The sequence below is a fragment of the Siphateles boraxobius genome, unplaced genomic scaffold (genome assembly GCF_051911475.1).
Source record: "Siphateles boraxobius isolate OS27281-9 unplaced genomic scaffold, OSU_SipBor_1 9, whole genome shotgun sequence".
In the NCBI taxonomy this organism is placed as follows: domain Eukaryota; kingdom Metazoa; phylum Chordata; class Actinopteri; order Cypriniformes; family Leuciscidae; genus Siphateles; species Siphateles boraxobius.
In genome coordinates this window covers 28,665,138-28,685,473 of record NW_027509219.1, presented here as the reverse complement: position 1 = coordinate 28,685,473, position 20,336 = coordinate 28,665,138, and the positions used below count along the sequence as shown (strand labels likewise).

The following is a 20,336-nucleotide window of genomic DNA, read 5'->3' as shown; positions in this document are numbered from 1 at the left end:
TTATTCATGTTACCTCATAATCTTTAATCAAAATATGTTCCCCTCCCTCTTACAATGACATCTCTTCTCTTCTCTAAAAATGCGTTTACGAGGGCGGGACAACCTGTCACTCACATGAGACTGACCAATATACTAAACCACAACCATCCAATCAATTCCCGATGGACAAAATCAAGTCCCGCCCAACATTTTTTCTTGTTCGAGAAGTTGTTTCACTTGGATATATAATGTATGTTACAATGGGGAAGAAAAGACTGACTTGCTGACTGAAAAAGGGATTTTATTCAGTATTTTATTTTAAATCATCCATAATGAATCTCTTAAATCTCACCTAATAAAGACACTGGTAAGCTACAGGCCTGTTAGACTGTAGTAAACACAATGAAGCCTAGTGAATGTTGCTAACGAATGTATTAAGTGAATCTGTAGTTCTCCTACATATCACTGATCCCGCCCCCACTCGTCTCACCATCAGATCTCTCCTTTTATCTACTTCTCCAACTCCCATCTACTTCCAACCTCCGTATCCATCGTTCCCTCCCCAGGGCTTGCGTGGGCCATCTGTACATAGCGTGAGACACTCTGGTGTTGGATTGCAATTAGGTTACAGTGGTAATTGGTGATTATTAATACTCATCTCGAATATATTACCCGCAAGCCGTGGATGCTGAAATATGAATGCATCCTCGGGTGAGAATGTAAATTGTGGATAATCATTCTTGCTAAAAAAAAGAATTACACAGTCACTCTGTGAAAGCTTTGCCAGCAGATGTTGAGGTGATCTATCAAAACATGCATATATAAAACATCTGACTTAATGAGACCAGATAATATTTACTTCAAATAATATACGTAATTAATGCCCTAAAAAACAAAACAAAAACATTTTACATATTGATTTACATACTGTCGCCTAAAAACATATACAGATCAAAGTTGTCTAACCAGAGATATTAATCACAATCATAAAATAATAACATGATAAAATAAGATAATAAAAAGCTTCAAAACACATCATGTCATTTACTTGTTCTGATGGTTGTGTAGTCTTTTATTTAATTTCCAATCCAATAAAGCTGGGGTTAAAATACTGAGGTGGGCCTGCATTGCACATCTTTACTTTGTGAATAATTCATAATTTAATATTAATCAAGCTGACCGGGAACAATAACCATCAATAATTCATATAGCCATTTCTCCTAGTGTGTCTGGCTTTTCAGAGAGCTCCTATATGATTTATATCAGAAGAAAAACATTTTTTAGAAAAAGATAACACCGTTTATTTGAGTGATTAAATAAAATGATAATTTTAAGTGAAATTATACAGGAGGACTGTTTTTGTGATCTTCATGTCATAGAGTTAGCTAATGAGAAGTACATTATAGTTGTTCATGTGTAAAGAAATGAGCCTTCCTTCTTTTTCTAATGTCAACCAATGCTTGTCAATGTCAACAGTTTCTCCAGTCTGTACTTTGCTCTAGGCTACAGTGCGACATAAAAGGATCCACACGCGCACATATATATATATATATAAAGGCAAATAGGCCAAGGTGACTGAATAGTTGAATAGTTGCATGAACACGACTAACAGGAAACCAGTTATCCTCTGTGAAACACAATTAGATTACAAAAGATTTTTTTTAAATCTACCATTTACCATAAAAATGTAAAAGTATCCTTGAATTTCCACAGTTGCAGGACGTCCTGTATAGATCTGCTCAATTTTCTCACATTGCTATGGGGGTGCTGGCACCTGTGAACTCCCTGGAGAGAAAGACCATTAGAATATAGATTAAAGATGAATGTGTTGAAGATCTCTCAGCAACACAATCTGTTCTGCTGAGACACACTAGAGACAGATCAACCAATCAAATTTCAGCTATCAAAGTGAAAGTGGAGATGCTGATGGATATAGTCTGTTTTTGGTAGCATAAAGGACAAGGGATGTCCCAGGATGACCTTATAGGGATGAAAAATGTGTGCATATTAAGATTATTTTATTAAATGAAACCACAATGGATGATTAATATCAAATGCAAAGTTCACAAATGAACAACTGTTCAACGGTTCAAAAGTATTCATTTTATAGAAATAATTTGATACAAAAAAATCCTAAATAAATGTATCAATGTTTCCACAGAAATATTAAGCAGCACAACGGTTTTCAAAATAAATTGATAATAATCAGAAATGTTTCTTAAACATCAAATCGGCATATTAGAATGAATTCTGAAGGATCATGTGACACTAAAGACTGGAATAATGATGCTGAAAATTCATCTTTGCCATCACAGGAAAAAATTACATTTTAAAATATATAACAAAAAATAAAAATCAGTTATTTTAAATTGTAATAATATTTCACAATATTACTGTTTTTACGCTTTTGTTTTATACATTGTTTAAATAAATGCAGCCTTGGTAAGCATAACAGACTTCTTTCAAAAACATCAAAAAATATCTTACCAAGGCCAAGCTTTTGAATTGTAGTGTAACCAGAGATCATAGCAAATAAGGCACCAAAACAAGAGGAAAATGTGCTTTTGTATGCGTAGCAGAGATTTGAAATACCTGAGCATATGGTATCACGGTTGCCTCCTATAGTTTTCTTTAGACCTCCTCCCTTCGATACAGCACCAGCATATGTGCGTGTGCATATAAACGAAAGGAAATGTGTGCAACAAAACAAACATTACAGAGTAGATTATGTTTCTATTTCCATGACAGCAAGAGAAAACGTAAAAAAAAAAAAAATTGTTTCAAGTTAGTTCAAAGAACTAATATGTCTATTCCATGGCTCATTTAAGTGAAGCCATAAATTAAAATCTAAAGACAAAGGTTTGATGACATAAGTGACGATTCTATCCCTTGCGTTTCAGAAACTGCTGCACTCAACCCGTAGTTTCTACATCAAGCGACGTCTCAAAAACCATTACATAAGAATAAGTATGTGCTAACGCTTTTAATAACATATCTTTCCATTTATCTTTATGGCAAACAATCTGCGGCTTCTGGATATTGAAACTGCAAGTCATAGATGCATCCATCAAATGCGGTCTTAGATGTTTAAAAGCTTAAGTGCACATTGTCAAATAAGACCTTGACTCCTGCTGCCTCCCACAACCTCCTGTCCTCCCCTCCCCCGTTCTTCATCTACTGCTGACAATCCCCCACACCGGTCGGCCTAGATGTAATTCACAGATGAATAATGGATGGACTTTCATCTCTCCTGGATTTGGGGTTCACTGCTCTAAGCTACTGTAGCTAAGGCACCTGCATTTAACATGAGATGTGGGATTCTCCTACAGTCCGCCTGACTGTATCTCTGTCTGACTGTGTGCTAGTTTCGGCACAGTCCATTCCTGCTTTTAAATGTTTCACCTCAGTAGGAGGAAGAGATATGTGATATCTTACTACGCAAACTCTTTTTTTCTTTCATAAATACCTGTCCCTCAGCAACCACCATTTCACTTAAATGCATCAAACTTCTCTTTTCAAATGCTTTTGGTATAAAAGCTTGCATTATTCTTAAAAGACAACATGAAATCAAAATTGATGCTATTTATTTTATGAAGAGTCCTTGATTCGAATCTGCAGGGTTTATCAGTGTACATTTCTCTAAATAAAAATATAAAGATTAACAACATAAAATATCCATAAAAATAATAAAAATAGGATAAAAAAAAGAAAAAGAAAGAAAGGAAGAATAAAATAAACCAAATCAAATTCTGAAATAAAAGTACCACTCTACATTATTTTTTCACTGAATATTCTGAACTTCCCACTGAATTCCTCGGAAATCTGTCACATGAAATAAGTTAAATGTGTTGTGAACGCAAGTTTATTTAACAGACAACATTTGAACCACTCATGTGGTTTTCCATCTTATAAACATCCCTCCCTAGCATAAATGTTTTCAAATACAGAACAAATTCACTACATTTACAATAAAAGTAATCCATGTTTATTTATGTCAGCGTTGATGCATTTCTTTCTCCACCAAGAAGGAAGTAAAAACAAACCAGCTAGTGCACAATTATCATAGTGCTCCACATCTGAGCGGCAGTCCATCAATAATGCAGAGTATGGGGGGTCTGGCGCCTGACTGATTCTGCCAAGCTAGCGGAACCCTTGAACGTGGCCCCTGCCTGGCCTCGTGTCCTTGGGCCAGCACAACCGGGGAACGGCGCACTCCCAAAGCTCCCCGATCGGAATCTGTGCTAATGAGAGCTTCTGCACCTCCACACGCATGACGAATAATAACAACAACAAGAAGTTAAAATAGCCTATCCCATGTCTGTCAACGGCAGGTTAAAACAGGGTGGAGGGAGACAAAACTAAAAATACACCTCCGCAACACAAGAGTAGCAAGTAGGAAAATACGCCACTATTATTTGTGCAACAGCTTTAATTAATTGGCTTACATGAACCTAGCATTCAAATGTTTTTAGGAAGGTTGTCCAGATGGTCAGTAAAATAGCTTATTCATACCTGATTAATTAGCAAACAAAGTAGTGAATGAAAGGCAAATGTAGTCAGTGCTTTTTGAATACATATTGAAAAGCATTGTATTCATTGTGGCATTTGTGCATCAAGTGTGCCTGAATAATTTAAATGGATAATAAAAAAAAACTGAGAACCAGACAATTTAGTCCTTCATAACACGTGTCTGTCAACTGTGTCCAGAGTGGAAGTTAGAGTATGATGCCGTTCGCTGCTCTTTGATCAGAACGAGCCCCAAACACTAATTACACTGACTGCTCTCTCAGCAGGCAACAAGCTGTTCACAGCTCTCCATGACAAGAGCCCTGCTCAGCTTTAAATGAGCTGTGTGAGCGGCATATACAACAAGCATGCATATATATAAATATATATATGTATATATATATATATTTTTTTTTTTATCGTCAACTATTCACCATTAAAAAAAAAATACAGTGACAACGTTTCAGGTGTAATTGGATGGTATTTTAATACCTGTATATTTTACTTTTAACCGGATATTTCCTTAAAGGTACACTAACTTTTTTATTAAAAATTAACTATTTAAATAATGAGTCAATGCATCTTCCAAAACGTATTTTGTCTTACTCTGATTCACTATGTTAATTCTATTACAAGTGTTTATATTTTAGGCCTGACGGGATGGTTTTCACAGGAAATTGCGTACATACGCCAATCACCCGTATGTGTCGCGTCATATCCGTAAATAGAGAAAAGAGCTAAAGCACAACCAAAACAATGTTCTTCCATAAAATACATGCAGTTTTGTTTGTTAACCGCCAGAGGGCCAAAAGTTACATAGAGTACCTTTAAGTGATATAATATTAATTTACCAATCTAATTGAAGCATCAAAATTTACTTTAAAATTTACAAATAACCACCATGACAATACAGGTGGCAATAACAAAAATGAGAAAAGTCAAATATAATCTATTGTGTCATACCGGAACTTCTGGGAATATCCTTTTAATTTTTTCACTGTAAATTATATGGGAATTTATAGTTTTTACATGCGATGTTCAACCATTTCAGCATATATGGTATGGTAATTTACAGTTAATCAATTAACAGGTTTTTACTTCAGCATTTCAACATTTTTTTTTCTGTAACTTACTAAATTACATTGCAAAAAAAGATCATTATTCAAATGCACTTGATTCAAATGTATGTGACCCCCAGATAGAAGATCCAAGGTCACCCAGTTCCCCTGCTTCCTGCTCTATATGGATCAGGACTCTAGATGGTTTCTTATGTCCCTGTGTTCATTGCAACCAGGAAGATCATTTCACCTCATCTCTCTCGCTCTATTGGATTATTGGAGCTGTGCCCGAGCAGCCAGCCAACCAAGAGCTCAACATATAGAGCAGAAGAAGATGCACACAATTGCCTTTCTGGCGGTATTGATTCAGCATCATTAAACCTTGAAAGGCTGGAGAATTCATTAGGAATGTGTCCTGAATCTTTCCATAAAAATACAGAGGCATAAAAAAAACAGATCTCAGACACTAGCCTATAGTCCATGAAAAAGACATCCAAAATAAACAGCAAAGTGTATACCAGAGAGCCAGTTTCCCACAATTTTCTATTTGCACTGTGGTCATAAACACTCTTTAAAATATAATAAGAAATAAAGATATAATAGTATATAATTTCTAGTCGTTTGCTGGCTTTAGCACATAAAAGAGCTGACAGCGGCACTAGCTTCACAAGCACAGCAAATCTCACTCATTGGACTTCATTCATAAAACATGAGCATAATGTTTTTTTTGGTGTAAATTGTACATATAAAACCATTCTGCCATACATTTTTTAATTTATGAAAGTGTTCATATTTTCAAAATCTTATTACGAAAATAAGACGCTCATTTTTACCATAAGTATATATAACAAAATTTATGAGTTAACTAAATGTGTGCTAACTGTGAAAATAAATTCACAAAAATGAACAAAAATGATTGAAAACAGCTGTGTAGTACATTTTACATTTTATTGCAGATCTGTTTGTGAATCCTAAAGAAAGTTTTCGGAAAGGTCCATTTACTTGCAAATTACTTTTTTCTGAATGTTTCATGAATTAGGCCTATAGTTGTGTATTACTGTAGTTATTTTTCTGAATTAATGCTCAATTGGTCAGGCCAAAGCAAAAGAAAGCAAGCAAGCAAGCTAGTCCTCATATTTACTTCAATGCTGTCTCGTCTTTAATTAAAACGGCAGGGCTCAGAAAAAAGACCCGCAGTGCAAGTTAAATACTCCATAAAAGTCTTAGAAGCACACAAAAGCCATTTAAATGCACTAACCTCAATTACATTTAAACTGATGAGTTTTAAGATGGCAAAGTTAAGCAGAGAGACATGACTACAATGTTATGAATCGCTCACTGATGTGAGTCAGATGACCTTTAGGTAACCATGGGCAGACCATTACTATTACAAACATATAGTGTCTTGGCAAACCCCTCTGGCTCAAATTCATATTTACACATGCTAATGAGCTTTGTTTGCCACAAATTTGCCATTTACTCTACTCACAAGTGATATGTTAGCATGTTGTTGAGCTAATGACCCAAAACTCAAATCAACTCAAAATAGTTTCATTTTCATTTTTAGTCAGACCAAATAACTTTTATCAATGCTTTTTGCCAGGTATAGATTCTGTATATCACTTAACTTGGATTCCTTTATTTATGCTTCCCTTTAAAGCATCTTAAAATGGAAGGCAGTACACGCCGGTTCACACCGAACTTGTTTTTGAGACATGTTTTTAAAAGTTTAACTTTTTATCATGTATCATGTGCGAGACGCTGCATAAGACATGAGGGGCGAGAGTGATGGTTAAAGACGTCCATCTAGCGCGTTTACATTGAAAAAGTAGCACAGTGGGATGGAAAAAATTATTCTGTGTGATTGGCCCCTAAGTTTGTCACAAATAAAGGGGTCTTGCAAAACGGTCCACAGATGATCTTTCATCCTCTGTCTTTCAAAGCATTTATAAAAACACTCACGTACATCAGTCCTGTTTCCGTGCTTGAACGCTTTAGCATACTGAGTCGATCTGTGTTCCTGACACTCTGAACTGCCCTTCTCTCAATATTGAGCCTTCAATATGACTCTATCAAATCAAACCAGAGAGAACGAGAAAGAGGGCCGTAATAACCCAATAAATTGCCTCCCTGGGGCACCAGTGTGTTCACAGAATATCAAAACTCCTCTTTCTTACACTGCAGAATGTGAAGGAAAAAAGCTTCCTCATAAATCTAGCAGCGGTAATTAGTGTTCCAGGGGAGGTTTATTTAATAAAATCATCACTTGATCTCAACAGACTTTGACATTGCAAAGCTGTATGTGAAAAAGTACTGCGTTAAGCCTCACAAATCACGTTAAGAGTTTTGATAGACACGAAACATAATAAAAAAGCCACATGACAGGTGCATCAATAAGTCTGTCTATTTTTCAGCTCTATTTTACTCTCTTTCATTCTCCATCAATCCACTTTTCCTACAGAGGGACATCAAAGCGGTTTAAAAAAGGAAGAGAGGAGGCCGCACCACAGCTGTGGCGATACTGGAAACTGTTTGAGGCTTCGAATGAATGCTGGGAAAGCGAGGAAGCCATTGATCTTTATGGATTAGTTCTGATCTGCTGGGTTTAGACACTGACATTACAATACCATATGCTGGCCACATTACCATTAAGATCTGAATTAGCTTAATTCTGTGCTTGCATGACATCACAACTGTAATTAAAGTAATAAAAAAAAATTAAAAAAGGGAAAATAGGCCATAAGCATGCACAATTCTATATTGAATATTGATCAATGTATCTATCCAATATCAATAAATTAGAAACACAACTTGTAATATTAGTCTATAACTGATAAGGTAAGCTATTGATATATTGTGCATCCCTAATTTATCACTAGTTTTATCATCATCCAGATAAAAAAAATTCGCTAATATGTGGGATGATTGAAATGATAAAGTTTAATACTTTGGGTTAGGGATTTGTTCAAATTTCCAGCCTAAGTATAAGGTTCTGAAAAAAAAAAATAATAATAATAATAATAAATATATTATATATATATAATACTTCATGTGTTTGTTTTGAGTAAATCACGTTCACATGCAACCTGTGTTTTAAAGTAATGTAAACCAGGGTGATTATATACAGGAAAGAGAATTTTGTATGCCAGTATGCAAAGCCCAGTTAAAATGCAGCTCAGGCTTTCCCTCTTTTCCACCCAAAACGTTTTCAACACAATAAATCTGTTATCCTGACGAACAGACATGCCAACTTTTCTTTCATTTCCCACCTCAACGGAACCCTGAACAAGGTCAAAATGGCCTGCCACACACACACAGTCTGACAGAGACATTCAAAAGCACTGACTGGAAAGAACATCTCTTCTTTAGTTTGACAGGACCTTACAAACACACACACACACACACACACACACACACACACACACACACACACACACACACACACACACACACACACACACACACACACACACACACACACACACACACACACACACACACACACACACACACACACACACACACACTCCTGAGGGCTGTTAGTTTTTAGTTCCCCGAAAGATGGATGCTAAACTGTGTGGACCTTTTACAGGTATCTGGCACTGTTATTAATGGCTTGCTTAGTCTTGTTTCTGGCTAAATAAACTGTCCTATTGCTCTTGACCCAGTTAACTGACTCATAGGACACTTTAGACTATAATTCACATCATATCATTTCATAGCACACAAAGCCTGTTGTGTCATGCTTTGCCATGTAATAACGCCAAATGAAACCAAGTCATAAAACAGCAAAATGATACACTGGCTAGAGGAGCGGATTCATAAAATACTTCAAAGATCATCAGTAATGCTTCCATCCAAACATTCAACTTGACATATACGCATACGCTACATAGGAGGCAAAAAGATTAATTTAAAAGTACTAGAACAACATCCTCACTTTGAGACTAAATGACCTGAAACCCAAGAACTTTGTTTACGTCTTTGCGACAGTGCTTTAGATAAACCATTTCCCCGCCACTCCCCGTCACCCTCACGCCTCATGTATTAATTATAGCTATGCCGAGCTGCCCCACTGTCTTGCAAAAGATGTGGCAGTGCTGAAATGCCCTCTATTTATAGTAGGGAGTTTGTTCTAGGGTGGTGGGGACGAGTACGGGATGGAAAAAGGGTTTGGTCGGTTACATGTTCAGAAGGGATTTTCCTTACCTTCTATGGACGGGGCCTGGTCCTGGGCCGCATACAGCATCTCCTTGAAAGCCTGTGTCAGAAAAATAGATACGATAATGATGAGATCACAGTCTTGGGGTACAGGTCAGAGGGGCAATGATGTACAGTATTCTTACACACTCCATTAAAGCAACTCGTTATGGCAAAGATGGTTCACTTGGCTGGATATGTAAGCTAATTGAGGTTACTTCAAATGCTGATCTAATATGCTATAAGGTCATTTAGCATGCTTTTGTAAATTTAAACATGAATATTAAACTCTTTGTGTGAAATGTCTTTCAGTTCTCTGGGAATATGCACCTGTTAGCATGTCATTAACCTTGAAGATAATGACAATCGCTGGACAATTATGCATGATCTGAATGATTCTTCAGAAAACATGTAACTTTATCCCAAAGGTAGATTCCCAAAGTTGATAGATTCCCCTTTAGGGCTGCCTCAGTAATTTGAATGCATTTCATTTCATGTCAGTGAGGTTATTCTCAGTAATGGGTGCGGTTTCATTCAAGATGGGAGATAATGCAGCATTATGAAAAAAGTGTAAAGCATCTTTAAGTTTAAATGTACATTTAAAAACATGATAGAATGTTTTTTCATGCAAAATGTGCAGTTATTGCAAAGTTAGGGGCAATTAAAAATTCATTAATTGGAATACTACATAAAAGTAAAAGGTACCAAAGCTATTTCAAAGGTCCTTCTATGTAAAATCAATACAATTTTGGAAACTTCCCCAGCTCAAATGTTAGATTTTTTTAATAAATTTTTTTTCACATAAATAGTGATGAAAGCCATTGGTGACTGTTAAAAAATGCGAAAAAGCACCTTTTTTGCCCCAGGTTTACATACATATATTGTGCACATTTTCAGTAGTCAAAAACCAAATGTTGTTCACTTTGCACACAGCTGATACTTATTGCATATAAAGGCGAATGTCTCAACAACAATTAATGTTGAAACTAGAAATGTATCTTGTTTCCCTCTATCAAAACAATTGCATACAACATGCCTCTCTCTTTTTTTCTTTTTTGTTACTAAAGTAAACAGATTTTAGTAACGGACCTACCTATCTCTGTGTAAAAATAAAATAATGATGCTGCCGTGTTTCTAATGTCATTTTGACCCCCTCTACAAAACAGTGAATTACTCAGAAAAATACATTTATGACATTTAATATTTTGGATACTTCATTTATGTATTTCTTTCACCACAAAAAAAAAAGGATCAAAATCAAGAAATTTAGCCAGGCACCTCTGGTTGTGTTGACATGGAACGACCCAAATAATATTTTTTACATGATTAAAACAAGGTAATTTAGCCAATCAAGCGAATTTTCTTTACCTGACAAAATATATTTTTACAATGTAGGATTACAGACTCACTTCTCTAAATAAATAAACAAATAAAAAGATCTATTGGATGTAGCCCACAAAAACATTTATCAGCACTCAGGGAGCGAAACATTATCTGGTGATTTTCTACACAAGCTCAAGTCAGTGCGGGGAACTGCTCAATATAACTCAATGTATAGCATAAATCGAAATGCATATCTTGGCACAACAAAAGACAAATCGCAATCAAGAACATTTATTTGCTAAGCAGAAGACATCCCTAGATGAAGCTAACCAAGACAATTAATGTAGGGCTGTATGGATGCTAGGAAGACTTCTTTTCACTATAAACAAATCTCACACTCAAGGTCAAAGCCTGGCCAGTGTGTCAGCCAATGAAATAAGAGAATCGCTGCATTGCCATGGCAATGATGATGATGACACAAAGGATAGACGTGCTCTCTGGAGTATTCAAGTTATACAACCAATAACTTAAACCAGGATACATGTGTGCACTATACATCTGCTCTTCCTTCAGAAATATGTGTATGCGTCTGTGTGAGATTTGGCCAGATCTTTGCGTCCAGCGAGCCTGACAGCAGATGTCATCCCAGTGGGAGAGGGAGCCCAAGTCGCTGTGTGTATATGTGTCTGTGTGTGTAAGTGTGTGTCAGTGCATGTGTGAACAGCAGGTCTGTGAAGTCAGCCAGCAAAGATCCATACATCCCAGCCAGTAAGCAGACCTACTGCTTTGAAGAATATACTGTATGCATGCTCAAAACAAGCTACATATTCTATATATAGGCCTATATATATATATATATATATATATATATACACAGGCAAGTATCACTAGATTGCTCATACTTAAGTGTTAGAGTTATTGATTTACTCTAAACCCATTCATTTAAGCTTAAAAACTTGTACTGTTCTGCCTCAGACATGAATTATACCTCAAATGATAATACTAATATTTTCCGACCAGTGGACAATAAAACAGGAAAAATAAATATTATACTGTAGATGTACTTTAAAAGAACGATCAAAGTCATATTTAGGGATCAAAAATATTTGTGGGTGCATGCATGGGTTCTATTGATTTTCCAATCTGCAAAAGCCCAACATTTCCTAATAACTAGCACTAGCAACCACATAGCACTAGCACACTAGCAACCACATAGCAACACACATTAATTTTCTCCACAAGGAAATTGATTATGAACAATAACTTAAAACTATTAAAGACAGACCTACTGTGAGCTACGAGGTCCATATTTGTTTCTGCTCAACTGTCTGCCTGCGTTATTTCTGGTTATTTTTTTAATGATCATTTCAACAGGAGAATTCCTGGTGAAAAACTAAATTACCCATGATTCTGTACAGAAAATTACACCAATCAGAGAGTTTAAAAAAGCAACACACTCCAAAATAGCTTTTTAGCTCCGTCCACTCCCATGAAGCACCGCAAATTATGTAATCTCCCTATGCTTTCAAAATATTTAAATACTCTATATTTGCATATTTTGCAATAAACGTATTACTTATACTAAAATATATTGTTTTTATGTATAATCAATGTTCGTAAATATTTATGCTGTTTCCAATGCTTCATGCGAGTGTAGTTCTTTCACTCACTTAAAGCCGTTAAGTACACATAGTTTTGTCTCAGTAGTTTTGTTCGATTTGTTTTGCTTCAAATCAAAGTTTGTAGATTCACCTCGTAGCTGATTGACTTGGTTCATGGCTTGTAACTTAACTTAAACAAAGACTTTTAAAAAATCCCTATGGGAGAAATGAATTTAAAAAAAAAAATCTGGAACCGGCGCTGCTGAATAAGGGGGCGGGGACTGATGCACTCTATTAGCAACTGCATAGCAACACCCTAGCAACGCCCATAAACGCACCATCTTTCTCACTCTCTCTTTCTCCTTTCTTAGTCAGTCTTAAAAGTCAAATAAAAGCGATTTAGCTATTTAATATGCACATCCCGAACTAAGTATGAATCCTAATTAATTTATCACTCAATCAGTTCGTCAATTTATCAACAGAAAGACTAAACGATTCATCAACCTTCTTTCACCCTTCTATTACTGCAATGCTCTTTCCATCTTAGCACAATTCACTAGATAATATTTTCAAGGTCATCCTTTAAATAGGCTATGTTATGTAAAGTATAAAACAATAAACATTTTGTATTGTTCAAAGTTTTAAGGGAAGGACTAGGTAAGGAAGTTTGGCCCTTTAAGAAGTTCATTCTTTGTCAGGTTCCTAAAGCCAGTTTATGGACTTTGGGTCTTATTGCGTAGAGCCTGTGCGGCTGCTTCACATTGACTTTCTGTGGCGCTGTCAGCCACAGGCGGCAAAGCAATACATGAGCAGAGCCAGTTATCATGGCTTAACTGCTCACAGAGGGACTTCAATGACCAAACATTAATAAATTCGGCTTTTCTTTGGGATACACTCTATAAGACAGAGCTGTATCGCATTGTATTAAATGTAGCTGAAAAGAGATGTTCGTCTTCATCTTGTAAATCAGAGCTTAGACTCTCACTACTGCACAATCTGTCACTGCATGTAAAAAATAGAGCCAGACAGTTTATTGATAAGGCTGTACAGTGCTGGGAAGGATATTGCCAATCATTTATCTGTGTCACATAAACAGTATAAACACAGTTCACAGATCCATTTAACATTCCCTGGTAGTGTCAAATGACAGGCTGAACATTATGAATTAAACTGTTTTCCATGAGTCCTTTGTCTTGTCCTTGACAGATCAAGCTGGAATCTCACTGCAGTCTGTTCACACATGCAAATTGGCACATGCGGCCAGTAACTGAGGTTTGACGGTGAAAGTCCCTCTGAAAAACAACTCGGATTAATCAACCTTAAGCGAAACAGATGCAACAGATATAGAGGCACCATGCCACTAAATCACTTGAGAATCTGCATGTATTTTCTATTAAATGGTCAAAAAGAATAATCAATCTGCCAAAATATGTGAAAACAAAGAATTACTACAGAATAGATAGGACAAATACATTTTGTTTACAATAGTCGCAGTAGTTCATGTTTGCCTGGGATCTCCATACGATTACAGATTCAGTGCTCCAGACAAAGGATTTCTCCTGCTTTGCGCCAAGACGCATGCTGAACCATCTGACCATCCACCATCACACAACAAATGCCATTGATTTATTGCCTTAATGTGCAGTCAATAATTTCACAGCACAGAAACACTAAATAAATCAACATGAGATTAAAATCTAGCTTGAAATCCTTCATTATTCAACAGTTTGAATGACCAGTTCAACATTTTTCCATCCACTGTTCCATCAAAACTAATTACATGACAGTCACTAATACTACTACAACTAATAATAATAATTCCTCAATTAATTTTAATTGAGAATGTTCTTGTGATTCATTTTAATTGATAATGAAATTGTTTTATTTTAGGCATAATTATATCCTCCTAACGCTGAGGCTTGATAGTGGGACATGTTATATTTAGTGATGGATATACCATGAATCTCTCGAAGCTCTTTCCTTTGTTCATAATTCATAAAACTAATGGTGGATGGAAACCATGGACTGAAGCTGTATTTAACCTTTTGCTAATTTAGAAAAATGTGTGCATTATTATACCTACTCTATGTTGTGGAAATTATGCAGACATTTCTTGCTATTTTTTAATGATATATTATATTATATTTAATTTACTGTATATACATTATATACAGCTTTAAAAAGAAAGAAAGAAAGATTTCTCAGCAGAAATACTCTAAGCTCTGACGCTCAGCAAATTAATTGATGCAGACATAAAGTGGGCGAGCAAGCTAATTACATGAAATGACCTTTCTGGCTTAATTCCAAAAAAATAAGAAGGAAAAAATAAAGGAAGAATTTAGGCGAGTTCACTTAATAAACTTTACAATTCTGTTTTATTGAAACAGAATTTATTATATAGATAGTTTATTATTATTATTGATTTAAGTGATTCTTCTTTGTGTCAAATGTGCAGGCAGGTGATTGGCAATGCTCCAGACAAGAAACCAGAATAAAATCAATAACTGAAATTTGTAAAAGGAACAATAAAAAACGTTAAACCATACAAAGATAAATAAAATTGTCCAGATGTAAAAGCTGCCAAAGGGTCCCTCATTAATACCAAATACCCAGAGGAGACAATTAATTATGAAATTATCATGTAGTAGGCTATGTATTGTGATTCTATACAAAAATAACAAAAAAGTGAATTTAGCAATTCATTATTTTCCAGAAACATCATTCCTCCACCTTATGTCTGCTACGATTTATTTTTTTAATACATACAGGTCATTTAACTTTAGCCTGTAACCAATTTTCTTTGCTTCCACATAATATTTACACTGTCCAAATCAAACAATCCACTGAAGTTTTGCTCCGCAAATCTGAACAGGCTTCTGGAACCTCCGAGTTGCTTCTCAATCTCTAGACTAGGACGCAACTACGGTATACATGCACCAAGTAAAATTCATACATAAATCTCTCACCTCGTATTGAATATATTGTTTCCTCCATTCTGGAGTAATATGGGCGGACAGGTGCTCCGCAAACTTCATGCTGGCGGAGCAGATATCCACAGACGGACTATAATAATATCCTCGGGTCGTGCAGCGGCTTCTTTGGGGCTTTTGTTATTTCTTGTCACTAAGTTACGGAGCCTCATGCGTTGCGTTGCTTTCCGCTCTGTCTAAATCAAGTCCGGTCTATCACAGTCCACTATTCCCCGGTCCCACATATTACCCCGTTCAAAGTAAAACCCGCAACTTAGGGACTAAAAGAAACCTCGTCCGACTCCCCAAAACAGGTGCCTGAATGACAGCGCTACAGCCTCGGTGCGGGCGAATCTGGGAGTGACTTTCTCTCTCCAGACTCTCTGGGCGTTCGTGAAGAAGCTGTTGTCCGCCATCAGCGCGCGCTGAGTGAGTGAGTGAGTGAGTGAAAGACGCATGTGCGTCACCGCGCACTGCGAAGCGCGTTTACAAATAGGCTTGTAGTTTAACTTTCTGTTCTTGTTGTATTCTAAAGCCTGGTTTCACAGACAGATTAAGTAAAACTTAGGCATATCATTTAAGACACTTTTGTTGACGTGTCTTAGAAAAAATAAAACATTACTGGTGTGCAGCTTGAGACAAAACAATGACACTGACATATTTTAAGATATGTTAGTGCAAGTTGCTTTCAGTTAAAACAGCTCTTGCAATTTAGACTAAACCTTGTCTGTGAAACCGGGAGTAAATACTCAAATGATTTCTTAATAGTTAAGAAGCTGTAAAAACAATTACAGTTTTAATAAGCCTATAATCTTGCATATATTTTTTTTAACATATTGTATATATGAACTTTCATATATATATATATATATGGTTAGACAATTATTTTTATTTGTTATAATATGATTATAGCTATGTTCATATAATTACGCACATGCTTATGACATAATTATGATATATTGATATAATAATTAGGCTATGCCAAAATTCTATAATTTAGCCAACATATTTTTTCCCAACTTGGTTGATGGCGGTGGTTTATTTCTTGGAAAAATAGACTTTTTATACCAAGCTGATCTACTTATCTCTATATTTAGCATACAAGAGAGCATAAACACTTTCAAAAAGTACAAAAACCATCACAAATTATCTCCTGATAGATATTAATCAGGATTAAAATGACATTAATGATTTAAATACACAATAAACAAAAAGAAACTAAAAATTAGACATCCAGCAGGCCATCTGTGCCCTTCACTCGTGTTTATGTTAAACCTATTTACTTACATTTTACTGATGTATTGCTTGCTGACTCAAGGCCACAGAGAGCTGATTTATGCCTACAGCTTTATGTTGTAATATTTTAGCAGACCGGGGTGGCTAATTTAGCTTCTGGGCAACCGTTTCGGATTACTACTGTTCTCCAACCAGAAATATATATACAAAATTACAGTTTTAAAAAATGTTTAAATTAAATATTTTATAAATCTAACAATTTATTTAAGTTAATGAGCAAGGGGGCATTGCACTGGCAGGAATAACAGTGAGATTCGTCTGGGAAAATGTGATTTGTGTGCCACCTAGTGGACAATGTTTGTATTGCAAAACTATGCGCATTAATCCTAACTAATGAAGAAATGAATATCAGGAACGGACCAGTAAAAAAAAGTTTGTTGTAAATGTAAATTACATTTTTGTAGCCCTTCTGAGTTTGACTTGAAATCCTGTCTGCGTTCTAAGTTCTCTGAAATTGCAATGGCCAATACTTCATGTTATGTCATATACAGTAAATCAAGATCTATAGTAATAGATGTAATAGATGATACGTCTATAGTTCGAGAACGGTTGCAATATTGATTTTGATTTCATTTCGTGCGTTTACTCTTCTGTAAAACGGTAGGACCTAAAAACCGGTCGCAGGACGCACTCGTGCCTCTTATTGTGACGTACAACTCACGGACCAATTCTCAAAACAAGTCCGACTGAATCGGATTACGGATAACGTACTGTAGCAGTCAACTGTCTGCGCTAGTTTGATTAGTAATCAATAATAATTAAAGCACAAATATTGTTGATTGTCCCTATAAGACATCTTCATTATCTTCAATGGCGTCCCGATCTCCGTCCTCCTCCCCAGACTCAGCGACAGGCTCCGGTACTGATCCAGCCCGGCCTGACACCGGAGAGCCGCTCGGTGGAGGATCCGACTCTGATTCAGATTTCGGATTAGGGAAGTGTGATTGTGGTGCTGCGGATACAGCGCTTCGATTAGACGGGGCAGATCTGGAGAATGAGTTCGAGGTGGCAGCGGACCGGGTCAGAGATCTCGCCCAGACAGCCAGCAGAGAGCAGCTGCTGTATCTGTACGCCAGGTTCAAACAGGTAAACTGAGCCTACTTGTCTTTTCTTTTAGTTTTTACCATATCTGATACTGTAAAATCATAATACATTCGAATGAGATCTCTCGCAACACGATACGAAGCGTTTAGATTATTTGTGATTATTTGATTACTTTTGATTCGATTTTTTATTTACTTATATATTTTTGGTTACACTTTATTGTAAGGTGTCATTGTTACAGTGTAATTACAAATTTAAGGGGTAATATAAATTAACAAAATGTACTTACTTTAGGGTCAGTGTAGGATTAGGGTTTGGTTTAGGCTTTGTTCGTGTAATTATGCAGAATTTACTGTAATTATGCAGAATTTACTGTTATTACTTTGGTAAGTACATGTCACATATGTAACAAGAAAACTGTAAAATAAAGCGTTACCATATTTTTTTAACAATGAATGATGGCTAATACAAAGTTATCCAAAATGTTATGTAGTAAAAATAACTAGTAGGCCTATTGTTGTTTTGAACTAAATTATAGTTCCCATGCTAAGTTTTGTAAATTCTGTCAGATGACCGTGCCTCTTGGTTATGGAGTCGAAAACATTGGACATTGGGATCAGTTATTTGAGCATTTGTCATTCTTTTTATTAAGTAAATATATTACTAAACTTATGTTTGACAGGTCAAAGTTGGAAAGTGCAATACAGCAAAACCTGGTTTCTTCGATTTCGAGGGTCAGAGAAAATGGTAAGACTCTTAACAATTCATGTTTCATGCTAAATCTGAATTTTGATTTGGGCTCATTTCATAGTTGACAGTGACATTTGTTGTCATTATAACTCCAGCCACCTGATTAGTACTATGAATATTGTTGGCTTTTATGACAAATTGCTTGTAATTTTTCCTAGTTAAGTTTTGTTAGTTAAAACCATCCTCTAAATGAATAAATATAAATCCACTTTGTGTCCAATAATATGAGCTTTTTGAGAAAAAAACAACAACTAATCTTTAAAGTCTGAGAGAGTGCTTCCTGTTTACAGGTCAGCATGGAAACAGCTGGGGGACATGAGTGCAGAGCAGGCCATGCAGGAGTACGTGTCCTGTGTACATGCCCTGGATCCGGAAGGCAGTGAGAAGGTAAATATTAAACTTACTGTAGGGGCAATTGCATAAGGGGATGGAAAACAAGGTTTTTCATTGGTCTTTTGCGATAAAATAGTTTGATGTACTATAATATTGATAATTGTGAATTGAAATTCACAAGTCCCAGTCCACCTATATAAGTTGTAGATTGACCGATTTGCATAGTATGGTTTTGAAAGATTGTCACTTGTCAACTTGGAGGTTGATTTTTTCCGCAAATAAAGCATGACATTAATTAGTATTTAACTTTTTTCATGCAAATAAACTATACTTCTAGTAAGTGGATCGGTGTGTTATGTTACTGCGTTACTGAATAACATGTCCAGAAGAGGGCAGTCTCTGATTGTGCAGTTGTTGTGGTTGTGCACTCCTGAAACAGGTAGTTCCCTTGGTTTTAATAACCCTTGTTTTTTTCTGATTATGCTCAAAAGATATCAGAAACAGAGTTAAAACATTTCTGGGGGTTTTTTTTCTTCCTATTGGAGCAGTAGATGTGTTATTCATATTCATGATATATTTCCTAGAGAATTATGCAATGATGTTTACGCAGGCTTTTATGCAGAAACTGTACAGTCCTGTTGAGTAGTTCACATCTGCACATGCTGCAGGCATTTTGAGTCGTAGTGCTTATGTGGGGAATGCAGGTTTAAGTCCAGCCTGCAACATGTTTTACACCAATCCTCCACCTTATTACCCTTTTCTCTCTTTCTTGTACATTACCTGTCACTCTGTGTAAAAAAAAAAAAAATGAAAGGTGGGGGGGCTTAATAAAAAATAATTTATACAGACCAACCACCTATAAATAAAATAAAATATCCCTATCTATCTATCTATCTATCTATCTATCTATCTATCTATCTATCTATCTATCTATCTATCTATCTATCTATCTATCTATCTATCTATCTATCTATCTTCCTGCTTTTTACCCATAATCCACATGTCAGAGCAGATACATTCCCCATACTACTGCAAGTGACCCAGTCTGACTGCCATCCAGACCAGCACAAAAGCACATAAACAAATTCCCCACCTTTCAGAATGAACTGATTGTGTTAGTGTGTTAAAAAGAAGGCAGGCAGCTCCATTACAATGTAGAGAAAGAGCCCTAGCGAGGGAGGAGAGACAATAGCTTGTTGCTGACCTCCTGTGCACTTCTGTTGTTACGTGCACCTGCTGTGGAAGTGGGGGGGGGGGGAGTGCACACATTTACGGTA

General features: G+C 36.1%; 2 protein-coding genes across 3 annotated transcripts in view; one reads left to right on the top strand and one right to left on the bottom strand.

Annotated features, from left to right (window-relative positions):
* Positions 1-16,090, bottom strand: part of xpr1a (xenotropic and polytropic retrovirus receptor 1a) — a 76,975-nt gene extending 60,885 nt beyond the window's left edge. The window contains exons 1-2 of the mRNA XM_077222674.1: positions 15,634-16,090; positions 9,753-9,804 (exon numbers count right to left, since the gene is read on the bottom strand). Of these exons, the coding sequence (XP_077078789.1) occupies positions 9,753-9,804; positions 15,634-15,702 (121 nt within the window). The 5' untranslated portion in view covers positions 15,703-16,090. The remainder of the gene's footprint in view (positions 1-9,752; positions 9,805-15,633) is intronic.
* Positions 16,091-17,567: 1,477 nt separating this feature from the next.
* The window catches only part of acbd6 (acyl-CoA binding domain containing 6), a 39,300-nt gene continuing 36,531 nt past the window's right edge, over positions 17,568-20,336 (top strand). The window contains exons 1-3 of one of the 2 annotated variants that reach the window (XM_077224527.1): positions 17,568-18,018; positions 18,659-18,723; positions 19,017-19,113. In XM_077224527.1, the coding sequence (XP_077080642.1) occupies positions 17,743-18,018; positions 18,659-18,723; positions 19,017-19,113 (438 nt within the window). In that variant the 5' untranslated portion in view covers positions 17,568-17,742. The remainder of the gene's footprint in view (positions 18,019-18,658; positions 18,724-19,016; positions 19,114-20,336) is intronic. The other variant, XM_077224528.1, reaches the window with a different exon arrangement.